Below are 21218 nucleotides of genomic sequence, written 5' to 3'. Positions count from 1 at the left end.
AGTGTCCATGCTAGGTTCTTAGAAGATATATTTAGCAAGCGAAAGTGACAGCTTTCTCATCCTGTTTGTAGAAAACAACTAAATTCTTTTCTGTAGGAACAAGGCTGCTTATATTTAATCAAATAATGTGGTACGTAAAACTTTGGGAATTCTTTTGAATTTTCAATATTTCTGCATAAATTTGATGTAAAACATGATCTGTTTTCCATACAGGTCCTAAAACCTGATAAAGAAAACCCAATTAAATAAATAAGCCAAATATATATATATATTTCTTTCTTTATTGAAAGACATGATTCAAAGCTATTTTGGCAAAAGTAAGTGAACCTTTGCTTTCAGTAGCTGGTATGCTTTCCTTGGGTAGCAATAAGTGCAATTAAACAGTTTTTGATAACTGTTGATCAGTCCTGCACATCAGCTTGGAGGAATTTTAGTCCATTCCTCCATAAAGAATAGCTTCAACTCAGAGGTGTTGGGGGCTTCTTCGCATGAATTGTTCTCTCAGGTTTTTCCACATTTCTATTAAATTAAGGTACGGACTTTGACTTGGCCATTTCAATACATTAACTTTCTTTTGATTTAATCATTCTTTGGTTTTATAACTTGTTGTTTTCAGCTGTTGTCGTGCTGCATGATCCACTTTCTCTTAAGTTTAAATTCTGGAACACATATCCTTACGTTTTCCTCTAGAACTGGTCATACAATAATTCAGAATTCATAGTTCCAACAATAATGGCAAGCCATCCTAGTCAAATAACAGCAAAGCAGGCCCAAACCATGATATTGCCATCACTGTGTTTCATAGAGGAGACAAGGTTCTTCTGCTGGAATGCAGTGTTTGCCTTTCACCAACAGAATGTTTTCCATTCAAGGCAAAAAACAAACCAAAACACCTCTTTTGGTCTCATCCATCCACAGAACGTTCTTCCAATAGCTTTCTGTCATATTCAGGTCTTCTGCAAACAATGGGCAGCAATATTCTTTTCGGAGAGAAATGATTTTCTCCTTGCAATCCTGCAATGCACACCATTATTCTTCATTGTTCTCTTGATGATGGTTTCATGAACGCTGCCATTTTTCAGTGCAAAAGAGACCCTCAGTTTCTAAAAACTTACCCTGGGGTTCTTTGAAAGGTTCCAGTATATTATACATCTTGCTCTTGGTGTGACCTTAGTGGATCAAACACTCCTGGGAAGGGTAAGTATAGAGTTGCCTTACAATCTGCCTTGGAAATAGCCTTGTAGCCTCTTCTAGTCTGTTGAGAATCAGCTGTTTTTCAGAGGATTTCAGAAGTCTCCTTTGTTCTAGCTATTACATATTTCCATGTATCTGTATTGTAAAGATTAGACTTCGATAGTGGATACCCAGAATTCCGTTCTTTAAGGAAGGACTTCCCACATTCACATCTGATTATGATCACACTAAGTTCCCCTTTAAATGAACTTATATTCCTAGAGCTTCGCATACTTTTGTCACACAGAAATATGTCGTTTTGGATAGTTTTCCTCAATACATACATGAACAAGTATAGTAAAACTCATTTGTTTAATTGAGCTTTCTTTATCTAGTTTCAGGGCTTGTGTGAAAAATACATCACATTTTAGGTCATATTTTTGCAAAACTATTAAACATTCAAAGGGGATCACAGGTTTTTGAGCACCACTGAAGTGATCCATAAAGCACTGTGTCCTTTGTCCAGTGATCCATATAACTTGAGCAGTGCATTTCAAGATCTCAGGCAAAGGTTTTCCCATTGTTTGTTCCTGATTTTCTCTAGTAAAAGAATTGAACCTGCAAAACACTTATTTTGCTAAATGTAGTTCTCTAAAATCAGACGTACCTTGCTTTTCAGTAAACTAAATGATCATGTTTTTAATACCATTCACTACTTGTCCTTGGACTTAACAGATAAATACTGAAGAAGTAAATGAGAATGAAACAGAATGGCTCATGGAAGAAGTCGCTACACCCAATCACAGTTCAGGAAACGAAGCACACATAAATGGCCACGTAGCACGAAAGGCAGTCATGTCAGATACCCTCATGTCCCTTCCGGTGGATGACATGGACAGTGAGGATGAAGTATTGACAATACCAGAGGTGAAGATTCATTCAGCAAGAGATGTTGATTCAAGAGGCTTGAGCAGCACTAGAAGGCCTTATCATAACAAAGCTCATAAGCCTTCAGGCAGTGGAAAAACTGCTCTGCCTAATGGAAGGAAGAATAGCAAAACCAGCGCCACTTTTGGTCAAGAAGAAATGCAGAACTCCATGAACATTGCATCATACCATGATGATAGCGATGAGGACTTGTTGAACGTTTAACTTGCAATTGTGCCTAATGAAAACTCCTTATGTGTATATGTATATTAAATATATTAAGGTGGGACAGCAAAACACTTCCAACCAAAAACGAGGACTTGTGTTGCAGATGCCTTTAGCAAGGGATTGTTTCAAGGGAAGGGGAGAAAGGGTCCGTCCTAGTTGTTTACAATGATTGGTGACGGCTGGGTTTCTAGCATTCAATGAATGAAATAAAGGTAATTATTCTTAGCTAGAACACTCACACAGATCCCTTGGGAAGGTTTTAGAAACTCTTATCATATTTTACAATGATGGGCTCAAATCTAAATGAAGTCCTTTCCGCTTCATTGTGAGACTTGCATTTTAACACACTTTATATTTATTGCTCTCACTACTCAGGTTCACTGAAAAAATAAAAGTGTTCTTCCTGCAGGCAGGGTATTTTCTGTAGATTCACCCATCTCATTAGGTTGGGTTTCTTTGGTGTACATCTTGGAGCTGGTCTGTATCTTGAATTTGCCTGTATATTTGATTTCTGTAATCTTATTCAATTAAAATAATTTGATTTGATTTGAAAAACGTTTTAGCTGGAAGACATAAATCCTATAGCTTTAGCCTTGAACAGTGGCTGTCCTTTGCATGTTAGGTCTGTTTTTTGGTACCAGTCATATAATGTCGTTCATCAGTGTTTACAAGACTGTTAGTATAACAACCCAGTGCTATCCTTCAACATTAGCTGGGCAAAAAATAATAAGAGTATGCCCTTTCCCAAAGACCCTTTCAGGTTAGATACTAATGCTTGTAGCTTTTTTTCTCCAACTGTTGTTGTGATGAAAAAACACATGTACCTTTTTCCGAATGCTGTCTCTCGTCAGAAGCTTAAACAATGTTTTTTTCCCCCTTCTTGGGAAATTGCCAACTAATTCCAGATCAAACTAGCGTATTAGCTTTATTGCCCTCGAAATTTTGATCGCTGCTTTAATGTCATGGGCTTGCAGAACATGAGCACACTAAGGTTTTGGTACTAGGTGCATTTCCTTTGAAAGGTAAAACTCTGGATATCGTCACCGAACTCCCATCATTGTTACATGCTGCAACAATTAACCTTAAGGGAAAGATGGAACAAGTTCTTCTTGCAGTATTTAGCATCTTAGTGCTTTTTAAGAGGCTCAGGGCCAATGTGAGTTTCTAAGAACTGTGCACCAGTATTTAGGCTGGTCAGAGGCTCTTCCTTCATTCCTCCTCTCTTATCTTGTACTGTTTGCGTTGGAGTACTTAAGATTGGCTTCCACTTGGTACCTGGATTTGATGTAACAAAGTGTTTAAAGAATTTCAATAAATAAAAATTAAATTATGTTTCTGTAGGAATCTGTGTAGTACTTGTTTTTTCATGCCTTTGCGTGTCTATTATGTTGGGTTTTCAAACAAGCTAGGGCCAAACCTTTCCAAAGGCTTTAATGCAGAATGCAAATAATTTACAAAGTAATGATGAACCGTGATAATGTTAAAATGGGTGAAAGAGGGATGATATGAAAAAGTTCATTTCAACTACCAATGTGGCAGATTTGTTGGGAGGTGGTCAGCATAAAATTTTAGTAAGTAAAGAAAATGCTGACCTCTCCAGTTACACGAAGGGCACTAAGATAGATCTTAGAAAATAGTCTTTCAAAGGCAGAACTACAATGATAAGGGGCTGCTGAAACTAGTACTGAACTGGAAACTCGAAGGTCTGCATACTGTCGTGCAATACTCTATACTTTTACATTTAAAATTGCAAAGTTGCCTTTAAATATAAGTACTGCTTAGAGTTACTATAGGTCTAATACAGAGTTGGGTTGTTAAAAACAGCATGCTTCTGGTATGCATTGCAGCAATAGCAATAGCACTTAGACTTATATACCGCTTTACAGTGCTTTACAGCCTTCTCTAAGCAGTTTACAGAGTCAGCCTATTGCCCCCAATAATCTGGGTCCTCATTTTACCCACCTCGGAAGGATGGAAGGCTGAGTCAACCTTGGGCCTGGTGAGATTTGAATTGCCAAATTGCAGGCAGCCGGCAGTCGGAAGTAGCCTGCAATACTGCACTCTAACCACTGTGCCACCGTGTAAGCTTTTTTTCAGTTCTTGAGTAAGTAGAAGCCTCAAGAAAGACAAATTGATCACCATTTTATTCTGTAACGTACCTATTTTTTTCTAGAGTATGTTATAGTTGCACCGCATTATTTTATGTTTACTCATCCTAACTGCATTCATGCAACCTACCGAGCCGTAAACTTAATCACACAAGCTTGGTTCATCCAATGCACTGAACTACAGATTGACCAATTGGACCATGCAGTACTAGATACTGAATGCCAGAAATTTCTTTGGGAGGCCTGTGGGTATGCATGTACAGTAGCATGCAGATAGTCCTCAATTTACAACAGTTCATTTAGTGACCGTTCGAAGTTACAATGACACTGAAAAGGTCACAGTTATGACCTTTGCAGCATCCCCATAGTCACATGATCAACTGTGGCAACTGGTTCATATTTATGAAGGTTGCTATGTCCGAAGATCACGTGATCACCTTTTGCGACCTGACAAGCAAAGTCAATGGGCAAGCCAAGTAACAAACGGATTACCAATTTATCAACTGCAGTGATTCACTTAACAACTGTGGCAAGAAAAGTCATAAAATGGGACAAAACAAGTGTTATCACTTATGAACAGAAATCGGGGGCTCAATTCTGGTCGTAAATCAAGGACTACCTGTGTATCTTTTTCTGGGATTGTTCTGTAGCCATGGACAAAGGGAAATTAGCTGCTTTTTAAGGAATTGTAAATGGATGCTATTTTTGTTCCCCTGCATGTTTATTTTATTTATTTATTATTTATTTATTTTATTTATTTTGTCACAACAATATATGTAAGTATCATACAGAAAGGTTATATAGTATATAAACATATATATGAGTAAATATTAGGAGGTATAAGCATATATATATATATATATATATATATATATATATATATATAGGAAGAAGAAGAAAAAACAATAGGACAGGAACGGTAGGCACTTTTGTGCGCTTATGCACACCCCTTATGGTCCTCTTAGGAATGGGGTGAGGTCAATAGTAGAAAGTTTTAGGATAAAGTTTTTAGGATTATGGAAGAGACCACAGAGTCAGGTAAAGTATTCCAAACACTGATGATTCTTTTACAGAAGTCATATTTTCTGCAATCTAGATTAAAGCGGTTGACATTAAGTTTAAATCTATTGGTTGCTCTTGTATTATTGCAATTAAAGCTGAAGTAGTCTTTGACAGGAAGGACATTACAATAGATGATTCTATGAATTAAACTTAGGTCTTGTTGAAGGCAACAGAGTTCCAAGTTTTCTAAGCCTAGGATTAGTGGGATAAGGTATTTTGTTGTTTACAGAGGAATGAGAACTCTTATTGTAAAATATTTCTGGACACGTTCAATTGTATTGATGTCAGAGATATGGTGAGGGTTCCAAACAGGTGAGCTGTATTCTAGAATTGGTCTAGCAAATGTTTTATATGCTCTGGTTAGTAGTGTAGTGTTTTTGGAAAAGAAGCTACGCAAGATTAGGTTTACAACTCTTAGAGCCTTTTTTGCTATGTATTTGCAGTGGGCTTTGGCACTTGATCATTTGACATGAAAACTCCAAGGTCTTTAACGGGATGGGGGTCATCTGTAAGGTAATGTCCATCAAGTATGTACTTAGTGTTTGGGTTCTTTTTTCCTATATGTAAGACTGAGCATTTGCTGCTTGAGATTTGGAGTTGCCAAGTTTTAGACCAAGAGGTTAGATGATCAAGGTCTTTTTGAATGATAGATGTATTATCAGTGGTGTTAAATAGTTTGACATCATCAGCAAAGAGAACACAATTACTTGAGATATGGTCAAATATGTTCCAAGCTTTTCTTTTTGAAGTGAATCCATAACTTTTCTAACCAACCTGACAAAACAATATGGGTGAATTCAACTGTAGTCTAAATTCAAAAGTAGGATTTAATAATTGCAGCACATGTCTATACTCAGTGATGCTGTCAAGACTGCTGGCTTCAAACAACAATAATTTACACAAAGGTACCAGGTTTGGAATTAGGAATATGGTCACATTTCAAGGCAGATCAGACCAGAAAACAGACTCTGCAAGAACTCATGGAATTATATTTTATTTTTGAAGAATCTCATCACTCCCACTCCATTACACCACAGAGAATCTAGATAGAGCAATCTTAGATTTCTCTCACTATGCTCCCTCTCAGGGTTAAACTGAGTTTTATGGAACTGATCTTGCATTCCTTCTTTCAGACTATTGCTATACTCCTCTATGGACATTTAACTACATCTGCATTGACCTATAGATGCAACAGGAAATATTTCCTAAAAAAAGGAATCTACTTATTTGTCACAACTTCATAGGATCCAAAATAGAATAGAATAGAATAGAATAGAATAGAATTTTTTATTGGCCAAGTGTGATTGGACACACAAGGAATTTGTCTTGGTGCATATGCTCTCAGTGTACATAAAAGAAAAGATACGTTCATCAAGGTACAACATTTACAACACAATTGATGATCAATATATCAATATAAATCATAAGGATTGCCAGCAACAAGTTATAGTCATACAGTCATAAGTGGAAAGAGATTGGCAATGGGAACTATGAAACGATTAATAGTAGTGCAGATTCAGTAAATAGTCTGACAGTGTTGAGGGAATTATTTGTTTAGCAGAGTGATGGCCTTCGGGAAAAAACTGTTCTTGTGTCTAGTTGTTCTGGTGTGCAGTGCTCTATAGCGTCGTTTTGAGGGTAGGAGTTGAAACAGTTTATGTCCAGGATGCGAGGGATCTGCAAATATTTTCACGGCCCTCTTCTTGATTCGTGCAGTATACAGGTCCTCAATGGAAGGCAAGTTGGTAGCAATTATTTTTTCTGCAGTTCTAATTATCCTCTGAAGTCTGTGTTTTTCTTGTTGGGTTGCAGAACCGAACCAAATAGTTATAGAGGTGCAAATGACAGACTCAATAATTCCTCTGTAGAATTGGATCAGCAGCTCCTTGGGCAGTTTGAGCTTACTGAGTTGGCGCAGAAAGAACATTCTTTGTTGTCCTTTTTTAATGATGTTTTTGATGTTAGCTGTCCATTTGAGATGCATAACATGGCAAACTCCATCAGTTTCTAGACATCTATCTATACAAAAATTAACACATCCCACTATCCAGGTATTTCTGATGAGTTTTCTCTGACTGAAATAGCTAATGTTACTCTGTTGGTCATTTGTGCTCCTTGATTATTCACCTGTGGAAAAAAATAGTTTGATCTTATAAAAGCATCTAACAGGAAGCAGTGGAGAAATTAAAGACTAAGAGTTGGATGGCATTTATCCAGATCTCTGGTTAAATATCTTTTTTCTAAAATCTCAGAGTTAAAAGAGATCCCAATGAAACAAAAGGCAGTTGATGGGTGTCAGGTTATGTGTGCATTTATCCAGGTTTTTTAATGTTTATGGGTAAAGATGATAACTTCTGTCAAAAGGTGATAACTTTTATCAAAAGCAAAACAAAAATATCTGATGTTACACATTTGAACAATGAATTATTTTAAGTACTATTCAAGTAAAAGAGGTTTTATCCATAACTGATGAATGGAATCTGATCCATTATATAGCATACTTGATATATAATATATGCTGTTTACCACATTTACAAATTGTATGTTATAAAAAGTCTCAAAATTTATTTTTATTGGCATTCAACCATCTGATATTTCTTATTCCAACTTTCTTTAGATAAACAAGGTTTTTCATTGGTTTGTTTTTTCATGAACCTCTGAGGACTGTTTAACAATGAATCTCCAAGAGTCCTTCAAGCATTTCCTCAGGATATAAATATGATAAAATAAGCACCTTGAACAATATGGTTCTAACAAGGAGTCAGTGTGGATTTGCAAGTCCCAAATTTTGCCAGGTTAATCTTTTTTTTAAAAAAAATCAGGTAATTTCATTAATAGATTGTAGGTTGGATTCAATGACCCAGTTAGGATTCTATCATAGTATGAATCTTGCAGCACCTTAAAGACTAAAATTATTAAATTTTACATGCATTTTCATGGATCAGAGGTCCTTCGTTTCTGTAGCAGGATTGTCAACCTTTATGTACTTCCCTTTGTCATGCATTTGTATTTTCAGTTATTGCTTCCTTATTTGCGGTTATTTTCTTCTTAACATTTCATGAGGAAATCCCCTTTATAGCACTGTTGAAAGTCTTGCCAAGAACCTGGAATCTGGGATATGATAGAGATACTAATAACACTCTAAATGTATCTTTGTACTCAATGATCTAGAATGCTTGCTTGTCTGAAGTGGTGATTCAGTGCATAAGTGCAGACCCTTGCTTGGAAAAAATCATTGTTGCAACAATAGACAAATAGAGAACAAGAGCTCTCAGTGAGGGAGGTGGAGCTTCTAATGGCCTTCTGAGAACAGTAAGAAGAGGTCTATAGGGGCAAATCTGCTGGGAGCTGAACAATAGTCAGCTCACCCAATGTGAGTGTCTTTCTCCCACCCCCCACTTTGCCGTCACCATATGATCTCAAGTAAAACAACAACTTTCAAATGGAAAACATAATAGAAGCAATTCTCCCAGCCAAAGAAAACCTAAAACAGCCAGCTTTGGCTCTCCACCCCTTACAAAATTCGGACAGCGTACAATCTTTCTTAAACCTGTGAATACATTTCTACTTTAAAAGAGGTGCTTGAAAGACCAAGCAGCTCTGTAGCAGATGCCAGTAGGTTACATTCAACAGAGATTGTTCTTGCCCTTTCCCAGTGTCCTCCTTGCAAAAATAATTGATAATCATGGTTTAATTTTTAACCGCAGCACTCTGGCAATGTACCTTCCAGTTCTCATTTCTCATTAGGAGATGAAGAGGAAAAACAAGCTCCCTTACTCTTTTTAATGAGTGGAGGCCCCATCACTTCTTTCAGCCAAGTTTATTGTAACTGCACAGAGGGAAAATACACTGTTCTGCTCATTGGGCAAGGAAGGATAAGCGATTTACAGAGCTTGGTCAGATAATGGTGTCCCATAGCAACAGCACCCTTCCCTTGGCACCCAGAGCCATCTTTTTCTTATCTAATCATAGCAGACAAAATGTCCATAAGTGTTCTCACAACTCTTGCTAGGTGTTCCCCTTCTGCTTTATCAAACTGTATAACCTGTATGGCTATCAATGTGCTTCTTTGCATCAGGCTAGTTCTTTTTAGCAAGCTAAAAGGCATTTTTACTAGGCCAAGCCACCTCTTCGATCAGCTCTTCTCCTTCAGAGGATGCCTGAGAAATGTGATTTTGCAGTATCTCAGTTCTGATGCATCCTCCCTCAGCAGAGATGGGCAATGCCTTATGGGTTGTGATCTCTTCTTGATTGTCGGAAATGGGTGAAAAATGCAGAGATGGAGCAATGACCAAGAAACGGAGGGAACCATATCAGGCACAGAGCAAGGTTGTATATTTTTCTTTGTGCTTTTGAGCAAAATATTGGGGAGGAGTGGGTGGAGTCTCTTCTTTTTAAAAAAACTTAAAAACCAGGTAAGTCTACTTTAAAGCTTACGCTATTTGTTTTAAGCCTCATTCTCTAATCTATGTCAGCATTTTTTGGCAATCATGATAAAGAAGCGTCTCACCTTTGGGCTGATGTTGTGTAACGCATATTTCCATATAAAGTGCCTTGCACAATGTTTGTGCAGGGATTTGTTTGCAAATGAAAATATTTTCTGTGTTAAAAAGCCTTCTTCATTAATTCTGATATTCTGACCCTGGCTCATAAAATTCATTGTCACAACAATATTTAGTTCAGGGTCTCATTCTGGCACTTTAAGATTAGATTAACTCCCAGAGTTCCTCAGCCAGCTTTGCTGGCTGAGGAACTCTGGGAGTTGAAGTCCACAAGTCTTAAAGTTGCCAAGGTTGGAGACCCCTGCTCTAGTCAGAGAAGAATAGTGTGATGGAGGCAAAGTCTCTACTAGCCTTCTGAGGACAGTAAAAGAAGCCGTTTTTAGGGCCAAATTTGCTGGCAGATGAGTAGTGTTTAGCTTATGCAATCGGAGCTTCTTCCTCTCTGTTCCCTCTTGCAGTCCCCATCTGATCTCAAATAAAACAGGAACTTGCAATTGCAAAACATAACATAAGCAGTTCTCCCAGCCAAAGAAAACCTAGCATAGTCAGCATTGGCTCTCCAGCTTACCCGCCACTTAAGAAATTGGGAGAGCACATAATCTATCCAAAATCAGAGAATAAATTTCCACTTAAAAAGTGGTACCTGAAAAAGCAGGTAGCCTGGCCCTATAGCAGGTAAGTGTCAATTTTCAACAGGGATTATTTTGGGGCCTATGTTATGAGATACATATTCCCCCATGTCTTTTCCACGTTCCTTTGCAAAAACCCTTGAAAAAATTCCCATTTGAAAAACCCTTCATGATTAATCTCTATGTGGGTGCTTCATCATTGGACTTTTTAAAGAAGAGACTGGACAGTCAGTTGTCTGAAATGGTATAGGATGTCCTGCTTGAGCAGGGGGCTGGACTAGAAGACCTCCAAGGTCCCTTCCAACTCTATTCTGATATTTGCTTTATTGTGGAAAGTAGAAACAGGAGGCTGTTATCATCTAAAAAGTGGCAAGTCAGTGTTATTAGTACATTGGAGACTTCTGAGGTTGCCAGGCCATAAGATAAAAGATTTGCTACTGTAGAACATCCCTGTACCCATATTTATAAGGTAACTGTGGTTATACAATAGTGAATTCCTACATTTGTTTAGATCAGGGGTCACCAACCTTTCGGACCTCAGGGACCACTACATTCATAATTTTAAATCCCGCGGACCACTAATATGTTCTGCCTAATGACCAGCTGGGTGGGCGTGGCTAGGTGGTCATGTGACTGGGTGGACACGGTCAACTCGATGCCACTCACATTGAGGGGCACCTCTACGGCCTCTACTCACCCCTCCTCTCCCAGCCACTCTTCTCCTGCCAGCTCAGGCTCCTTAGGGCCCCAACAGGAAGCAGTTGTTGGAGCTAAGCAGCCACCATGAGAAAGAGTTATCAAAACAATTGGCTCAGTTCAAATTGGATCTGACCAGGGGTGAAATCTAAAAATTTTCCCTACCAGTTCTGTGGGCGTGGCTTAGTTGGTGGGCGTGGCTTGGTGGTCAGATGACTGAGTGGGTGTGGCCAATAACAATAAATAATAAAAATAATAAAGTATACAAAACAATAAGAGGTACCAAAAACCAACTTTCACACTTTACACAACACAACACAACACAACACAACACAACTGACTCACACAATGTAAAAGCAGCTGCACTTCATCCAAAATGGCCCCTGCAACAAACAGGAACCTCACACAGCCACAAAAAGCTCAAAAACCAACTTTCACACTTTACACACACACAACACAACACAACTGACTCACACACAATGTAAAAGTAGCTGCACTTAACCCAAAATGGATCCTGCAACAAGCAGGAACCTCACACAGCCACAAAAAGCTCAAAAACCAACTCACACTTTACACACACACAACACAACACAACTGACTCTCTCTCACACACACACAAAATGTAAAAGCAGCTGCACTTAACCCAAAATGGATCCTGCAACAAGCAGGAACCTCACACAGCCACAAAAAGCTCAAAAACCAACTCACACTTTACACACACACAACACAACACAACTGACTCTCTCTCACACACACACAAAATGCCACATACAGCTTTGTGAGATTTTGTGTGTTTGTATAGTTAGAGTGAAACACTACAGAAACATACCAAATCTCAGAAAGCTGCACAAATACTTTATTTTATTATTTTATTTTATTTATATTTTTTAGATCAGGGGTCTCCAACCTTAGTAACATTAAGGTTTGTGGACTTCAATTCCCAGAGTTCCTCAGTCAGCAAAGCAGGTAGATTCAGTTGCTGACTGAGGAGATGGATTTCAGGCAGACAGATTCAGTTGCTAGCTGATGCAACTGATGTAAAGCATGGCTTTCCCAGCCCAAAAGGAGCAGTTAATTAGGTAAGAGCCTTATCGCAGCCCAGAACCTCTTAAAAGGAGGTTTTCTACAAGCTCTTCAGCTGAAGAGCTTGTAGAAAACATGTTTTTTAAGATTCTGGTGATGAGGAACTCAGCTGGGATCGTCAGAGGAGCCTTTTAAAACCCTTTTTTACAACCTCTTCGGCTGAAGAGGTCGTTAAAAAAAAGAGTTTAAAGGGTTCTGATGATCTCAGCTGAGCCGCGGGATCATCAAACGCTTTTTTTTTTTTACTTTTAAAAGCATGTTTTCGGCTGAAAAAAAAGCTGCTTTTAAAAGTAAAAAAAAACCCTCTGATGATGGTGCGGCTCAGCAGAGGCAGGGGGCGGGGTTAGGGATTTTTGCTATCAGTTCTCCGAACCACCTGCTGCCATCACTGCCGGATCGGGCAAGCCGGTCCGAACTGGGAGCATTTCACCCCTGGATCTGACCAAGAAGGAGGCTCAGTAGAAGCACCTCACTGAGGATTACGAGCATAAGCTTTCCAAGCAGAGGGAAGACCTGTGGGAGTGTAAGGCCAGGTACCAGCACCTGGAGGCTCAGCAGGCTGAGATAGTCAGCCAGTTCCAGGCCATGATGCAATCCCACTGGAACAAGGCCCTCTGGCTCTTTGCCACTGGTGGCACTTCCCTCCAGCCTTCGCCCAAAACCCCAAACCAGGAAGCTGAAGCAGACCCCAAGTCAGAATTTCTCCAACACGCACAAAAAGGCCTCCCGAAGGGAGAGACTCTCTGTAGCAACACAAATATCCATTGCACGTATCCAGCCCAGGGGCCGTAGTTTGAAGACCCCTGATCTAGTGTGATATTAAAAATGCAAATAATTTTTCTGTGGACCACCAAAATTTTCTCACGGATCAACAGTGGTCCATGGACTACCAGTTGGTGACCACTGGTTTAGATCACTAAGGTCCCATATAATTGTTACATTCTATGGGTCTATTATGAGTTATATCATTATAAGCATGGTTGGGTGATGCTATAAATTATTAGTATGGAGAATTTTTTTGTGCAATAATGATTCCTTACTCACCTAATTTTATGGGAGATCTCGATGATGTCAATGTCTACATATAACCTCATATCTTACTGTTTTTTCTTCCATCTTTTTTTATTTTTACTGAAAAGAAAGGAAAAATTGACGAAAGATTAGAGTCAGTAACATTAAGAAGGTCATACATTCACCCAAATATAAAATTAGCAAATAATGTATAGCTTTAAATATTTGGATGCAATAGGCACAAATATTGGAAATAGAGTTAATAGATAACCCTCAGAAGTGTAGACTGCAATCTAAAATTATGGGTATGGCTAGATGGCAAAAGAACAATGATAAATGAAAGACAACACTGTTAGAGTTTGTTGCAGATATCAAACATCCAGAAAGCACACACAGAGTAACTGATTCAGCAGGATTCATTAACTTCTCTTTATATACAATATAACACTTGAAGATAAATGTGCAATATCAATAGCAGATTCTTTCAACTTAGCAGTTACAAGTAAAACACAAGCAGAATACAGCAGACTAGTTTGCCGCTTCAGAGCTCAGAACTTAATACAGAGCCACGCCCAGGCTCCTTCCAGTTTCAGTTTCAATTCAGCAGAACAGACCCCATTGGCCGACCTAGTTGCTATGCCTATTCATTGGGTGACCTTGTTACCATGTCTTCCCAGTCATGAACTCTCATACACACTGACAAACACTAATTGTTTGTGAATCTGATGGCTATATGAGCCAATCTGCTATTTACTGGTCTTCAGTTTATATTTACGTTGTACTACATTGCATTTTTAGTAGTTATCAATTTTAAAACACAGTTTTTAGAATAGAAGGTACTTGCAATGGTGTCAAAGGCCTTTAATGAATTTCTGTGGTGAACCTGATAATCCAACTAAATATTCCACTCAAAATAACCTGACCTCTTTTCCAACAGATTGTCCAGTTTTGCTGACCAACAGAATACGGTGGCCAAAGTGCATTTGCCATTTTTCCATGAAACCCTGATAGATAAGAGTAAAATGTGGACTGGGTAATGCTATCATTGTGTTTGTGTATGTGTGTGTTCAAGTCAGTGTTTACTCCTGGCAACTGCCTGGACCAGTTCCTGCAGTTTTGTTGACAAGATTTCAGAAGTGGCTTGCCATAGTTTCCTTCTTAGAGCTGAGAAAGAGTGACTGGCCCAAAGTCATCCAGCCAACATTGTGTCCAAGGCAGAACCAGAAATCATAGGCTTCTGATTTCTAGCATGGTGCCATAACCTTTGGACTAAATTGACTCTAAATTGCTATTAGTTGAGTATAAAGCTACTTGAACAATCATCCTAGTACATCAATGACTCAACTTCAGAAGTAAGAATTGAATTGAATTCCGGTCCAGTTCCATTCTAGGGTCTGATCATATTCATAAATAATTTGGATGAGGGTTAGAAAACATGATTATCAAATTTGCAGATGACACCAAAGTAGCATGGCAAGCAACAGAGAATACTATCAAGATTCAGCAGGACCTTGACAAGCTCATACAATGGGCAAAAAAAAGCTGCATTTCAAGAGGGACAAATGCATGTGTGAAAGAACAATTAGATGGCAGAAGTGGAGAAAACAATAATAGACAGCAGTACATGAATAATGGTTCTGGGAATTTTAATAACTTGCAAGCTGAATACGAGTTAACTATAATACTTGTTTGAAAGATGCAATTCTAAGTTGCAACATCATAAGCACAGGATCAAAATGAAGAGAGGTAATAGCTGCTTTCTATTTTGTGTTGGTCAGCCAATGTCTAAAATATGGCATTCAATTCTGGGGAGTTGAATTTTAGGAAGGACATTGATGGAACTAAGTGTGTCCAAAAGACAGCAACAACAATGATAAACATGAAATTTTCCTACCTGCAGATTGGGAGGAAGATGATTTTCTCAATTTACCTTTTTCATTCTCTCTGGGTCTCTTACAAATGTACTCCAGGGTTATGACAGACTCTCTGACCCAGCATGGGAGGAACTGCTGCAGAGACTGTGAAATTGGCAAAAATATATATCGTCCCTCCGCCTTAACCAGTAGGAATCTCTGCTGCTTGATGAACCTTCCAGATCACTTAAAAAAAGGGTCCCTCTTTCTCTCTTCTCTGGAACATAAGCACTCATACCCCCACACATGAACAAACAGGCCGGATTGCAGCTCTCTTCATACCTTGACCCTGCAATTCTCCCTGACTCAGCCAAACAGTAGAACTTAGTTGAGAAGTAAATACTGTAGATTTAAATCTACGGCCATCCATTTTCTAATGGAAGCAATTCAAATTATTGCTTCAGTTTAGTTGCAGAAATATCTGTGTAAAGTAAGTGGAAGGGGCGAAAAATCACCTATACTTTAAGAAAGGAATTGATACCATCGAACATCAGAAACTACTCAAACAGGTAAGTATCCAACAGGAGGTCAGAAATCTTTCTTTCTCCCTTTCCCTAACCTTGTTTTTCCACTAAAAAAAAAGCAAAAGATTGTCAATTATCTTATTGATTCAAGGTAGATTTAACTAACCAAGTCTGTTTTATTAAAAGTTATTTTTCTACATCTAAGAAATTTTGAATGTAAGGATATAAAGTTTTAAATAAAATTTAACTTGCAAGTTAAATTATGATTACTACTAAATAATAAAGAGAAAAGAATAATAAAAGGAAAAAGGGAAAAAATAAATACAATTACAACAAAATTATATATATAAAACTGCTTCTCACAGATGTGTATATTTGCATACATTTTATTATACATTTTATACAACAGTTCCAATAAATGTGTTACATGTGATCAGTTTGAGGTTTATATGTATAATATTGCAATTTAATTTATTTAATTTATTTTTATTTTTTTATTTCATCAAGCATGTATTTTATGACAGATACAAGTGTAAACATAATTATAAATACATGTAAAGGATACGAATAAAAGAAAACATTAGGACAGGGACAGTGGGCACGCTGGTGTGCTTATGCATGCCCCTTGCAGACCTCTTAGGAATGGGGTGAGGTCTATAGTAAAATGTCTAAGGTAAAAGTTTTGGGGATTTGGGGAAGAAACCACAGAGTCAGGTAGTGCATTCCAGGCATTGACAACTCTGTTACTGAAGTCATATTTTCAGCAGTCTAGTTTGGAACGGTTTACTATGAGTTTGTATCTGTTGTGTGCTCTTGTATTATTATTATAAATAAATAAATTTATTTGAAACAGAACTATATTTCAAAGTGGATAGCAAATGATATCTGATCAGTAATTGCTGCATTTTTACTTGGAGTTTTGCTATTAAGAAAAAAAGGCTGAAAAAATACACTTGCCAGCTTTAATTGGAGGTGGGACACGAGAGGTTATGTTTTTTCTTACTTTATAAAGTGAAAAAGCAACGTAACAGCCTAAAGAAGAATGATGAAAGGGGTGAAGATCTTGGAAACAAAACCCTATGAAGATTGGTTAAAAGAACTGAGTATCTTTGTGTTAAAGGCAAGGCAGCTATGGGGACACAGGATTGCAGTCTTTCAAGGGATGTCACTTCCAATGATATTCTATTAACAGTCCTATCAACCATTCATGATGGGGGGGAAAACTTAGATGGTAAACAATTGATTTTTTAAAAATAAGATATTTCTTGGAATAAAGTGAAAATTAATAGGTTGAATGAGGGGTGTACAACCATGTGCAGTCCCCAATACCCTGAAATGTGAAAATTATGGCAAAATAGCTGATTTCGTTTCCAAAAAGAAAAAATAAAATGAGGTCAGGAAGCAATCCTTTTCCATTTCTGCACCTAAAACATCCCCCAATCTTTTTTTTTTCCAAAATCCCCCAAATGACGCTACCAAAATGTAGCAATTTTGCCAGTAAATTTCAAAAGCATGAATTGGGACTGTTTTTCAGAATTTGGGAGAATGTTTTAAAGCAGGGGTCTCCAACCTTGGCAACTTGAAGACTTGTGGAGTTGAAGTCCACAAATCTTCAAGTTGCCAAGGTTGGAGACCCCTATTTTAAAAGATATAAATGGAAGCCGTCTCCTTTCCCAGGGCTCTTAGCTACCAGTTCAACTCCCCTAAACTCTCTGAATGAGCTGATATATGCCATCTAATGAAGGCACTGTACAATTCATGATTATTATTATTATTTACTTTTGCTTTACTTACTGTTTACTTTTTTTGTTTTTTTTTTGTTTACATTTATACCCCGCCCTTCTCCGAAGACTCAGGGCGGCTTACAATGTACTTCACTGGATTTTAGTTGTAAATGACTGGAGATCTTGGCAGATATGACAGGATGCAAATGCAATAAACAAACAAATGGTGCATTTTGTGGAATTAGTGTCAAAGAAACAAATATGCCAATCTGGATATTATCCACATGAAAAATAGCACAAAATTGACTGCTAGATTTGAAAAATGTTTATAAAGGGTGAAAAAGTTGCAATAGTGATTATTCATGGCCACAACTGGATTTAAATGAAAATCGGGTAAGGAAAAACTATTAAGTTATATACTCGTTTTAAAAATAATTTAAATATTTCTGTTTAATTAGTATGCCTGAAATTATATTAAGCTGCTATTAAATGGGAAAACATTGTTTTGAAATATATGTATGAATAAATGAAATAGGAGAGTATTTTTAGAGGTATGCTAAATTATGCGATAATTAATGAAAAATGAAGATATGTTTTAGGAAAAAGTATTAATATGGTCTGCTGTGGTAGTAAGATTCTGATTGTAGAAAGTCAAATGGTATTACTTAGATTTGTTAGCATGTGCTAAATAAAAATGTTGGAAATTAAGCAATGGAGATTCATCATGTCTTTATTGACTTAGGTAGTTCAGAAGTTAGAAGATCCCTGAATCAATTAGGATTCCAAACATACTTCCTTATTAGGAAATCTGTGTATGCATACACAGATACACAATCACACAATGTCCATATTATACAGTATGTATGTGATTTGTGTATATGTTGTTTGGGCTTTTAAAAAATAATAATGGAAGCATTACTGTAAAATTGTACTTATCTAGAGTATTAATAAGTAGCTGATAGCTCTGTTGAATAGCTCTGAAAGTCAAATTGTAACAGAATCCTTGCACCTCTCGCCAGATTGCCAGTCTTTCGCATGATGGGTTTTTCCTAGAATATTCATTACAGGGTAAATTAGGGACAGCATTTGAAGAAATGTACTATGGAATGCAGAGTACGTGATTATTCAAGAGTGTCCAACGCTGGACAAATATTCTAGGGAAGCAGGAGAAAGAAACTTTATTCTCCACCAGAGGTTTGTTGATTGTAAAAGGTGTTTACACTGATATTTGCCTTGATGAATAAATTCAGATTGTTCATTTGGTTCCGGTTGATTTTTCACCCACAACAAGCCAGAGAAATCATGATTTCTGGAATACTTCATAGAAGTTTATTGTCAAACCTGGTTGTCTGCTAAATAAGTCAAACAAGCCACTAAAGATATTTGAAGCTTACTGAGATGATCTTCCCTCTGGTGAAACATCTATAAAAATTGCAATGGATGGCTTAATCATTCATAAATTAACTCATTATCTTGAGGCTAAATGCCTTGTTGTATAAGCACACCTCTTCTCAGTACAATTAAATACTGGATTGCAATTGACTCAGCCTTCATCCAAAATGCCTGACTTTGATGATCTTTTGGAACACATTGGGGAATTTGACTTCTTCCAGAAAAGGGTCTTTTTTCTCGTTTGCTTTCTCTCAGTTGTCTTCGCCCCAGTCTATGTAGGAGTTGTTTTCCTAGGGTTTATACCAGAGCACCGTTGTCGGACTCCAGGAGTTACTGAATTAAGCAGCCGGTGTGGCTGGACTCTTGAAGACGAACTGAATCACACCGTTCCAAAAGGGACATCCAAAGAGGATACTTTCACCCCTCAATGCATGAGATACAACATCAACTGGAATGAAAGTGGGCTGAGCTGTACAAATCCCCTGGAAGACTTCACCAGTCTGGAGAACAGGAGCCTCCTTGTGACCACTTGTCAAGATGGCTGGGTTTATGATGCTTCAGTCATGTCCATTGTGACTGAGGTAAGGTCTTGCAGTTGTTTCAAATCTAATATAAGATTTTGTTTTAAAAATATATGCCATGTGTCATGTTTTCCCACTTGGATTTATTCAGCAAGAAGATAAATGCATTTCTCCCATGGCTACTACAGAGAATTCTAGACTATGCATGCTCAGGGGTTTAGGCTTTGTAAACATTATAAAATGTAATCTAAACTGATTTATCTCTCTCTCCATGTTTGTGTATGTGCATTTGTACATGTGCCTTTGACTCAATGTTTACTCTTGGTGACTGCCTGGACTAATACCTACAATTTTGTTGACAAGATTTGGAAATGCTTTATTATTGCTTGATTCTTAAGGCTGAGAGGAAGTGAATGGCCTTAAGAAGCTTTAAAGTTGTGTTGGATGATCCCAAGCCAGGAGTGAAATCCAGCAGGTTCTGGAGAACCCGTAACAGAAATTTTGGGCAGTTTGGAGAATCGGCAAATACCACTTCTGGCTGACCCCAGAGTAGGGTGGGAATGGAGATTTTGCAATATCCTTCCCCCAGGAGTGGGGTGGGAATGGAGATTTTGCAGTATCCTTCCCCTGCCATGCCCACCAAGCCATGCCCACCAAGCCATGCCCACAGAACCAGTAGTAAAAAATTGGATTTCACCACTGTCCCAAGCATTATTTGCTAGCATGTGAAATTAAGTATTTTATATGACAGCTTGTATATTTGATTTTTTTATTGGACTATATATTGATTTCTTTCAGTCTGTTGACCACAATTTTCTCCAGATTTGCTGGCATAGCTTGATTAGAACTTTTCTTCTTTTGCTTGCTATATTTCAGTGGGTATTCCATCTCTTCCTATAGCCTTCCAAACTGATAAATTTTTTTTTTGCATTTATATCCCGCCCTTCTCCGAAGACTCAGGGTGGCTTACACTATGTTAAGCAATAGTCTTCATCCATTTGTATATTATATACAAAGTCAACTTATTGCCCCCAACAATCTGGGTCCTCATTTTACCTACCTTATAAAGGATGAGGGCCTGGTGGGACTTGAACCTGCAGTAATTGCAAGCAGCTGCTGTTAATAACAGACTGTCTTACCAGTCTGAGCCACCAGAGGCCCTGATAATGACCAGAATGCTGATCTAACTTCATCTTCTAGTCCTCAAGGTTTTTGTAACTAGGGAATAACTTTCCAGGCATCTTGCATGTTGATATCTCTACTGTAATCCTCAATATATTCCTTCAATTTTTGTTTGATTGCTTTTAAATTACTTGTAATCTCTTCACTGGAGTCATTCACTGAATTCAAGGTTGGAATTAGTTTAGATATTTTTTTCATGTCTGTTGCCATCCTCAATGTCTTCACTAATACCATTATAACACATGTCTTGTCTATTCTGATAGTTGTCTGAAAACTCCTAACCCATAAGGGGAGGGTAATCAAAGAAGAGAAAGCATTTGTTGGGTATGACATTAAAGGATCCACAGGATAGGTAACTGGATTGAAGACAGCCATAATGCGTCTGTTTCGTTGACTACATATATGCATGTTATATAGTCAAGCCTCAACACTGTGGAAGATGTCCATATCCTATATAGTTATGAAGAAACGGACTTGTCATTTTAAAAATGCTGAATTGTCATTTCCTCATTTTGAAATCCTTCTGACATGTTTTCTGAACTTGTGGTAGTTATTTCCTAGACTGTGACTGCTCCTCTGGAGAAGATAAGAGTGGAGGGCCTT

The 21218-nt window shown here is 37.8% G+C and overlaps 2 protein-coding genes across 2 annotated transcripts in view; both read left to right on the top strand.

Annotated features, from left to right (window-relative positions):
* IGF2R (insulin like growth factor 2 receptor) overlaps positions 1-3668 on the top strand; it is a 96901-nt gene extending 93233 nt beyond the window's left edge. Inside the window, exon 48 of the mRNA XM_058168333.1 lies at positions 1909-3668. Within this exon, the coding sequence (XP_058024316.1) occupies positions 1909-2325 (417 nt within the window). The 3' untranslated portion in view covers positions 2326-3668. The remainder of the gene's footprint in view (positions 1-1908) is intronic.
* Positions 3669-18711: 15043 nt separating this feature from the next.
* LOC131190840 (solute carrier family 22 member 2-like) overlaps positions 18712-21218 on the top strand; it is a 45237-nt gene continuing 42730 nt past the window's right edge. The window contains exon 1 of the mRNA XM_058168281.1: positions 18712-19493. Coding sequence (XP_058024264.1) covers positions 19080-19493 — 414 coding nt within the window. The 5' untranslated portion in view covers positions 18712-19079. The remainder of the gene's footprint in view (positions 19494-21218) is intronic.

Source organism: Ahaetulla prasina, chromosome 1 (assembly GCF_028640845.1).
Source record: "Ahaetulla prasina isolate Xishuangbanna chromosome 1, ASM2864084v1, whole genome shotgun sequence".
NCBI classification, from domain to species: Eukaryota; Metazoa; Chordata; class Lepidosauria; order Squamata; family Colubridae; genus Ahaetulla; species Ahaetulla prasina.
This window is presented reverse-complemented; position numbering and strand designations above follow the sequence as displayed.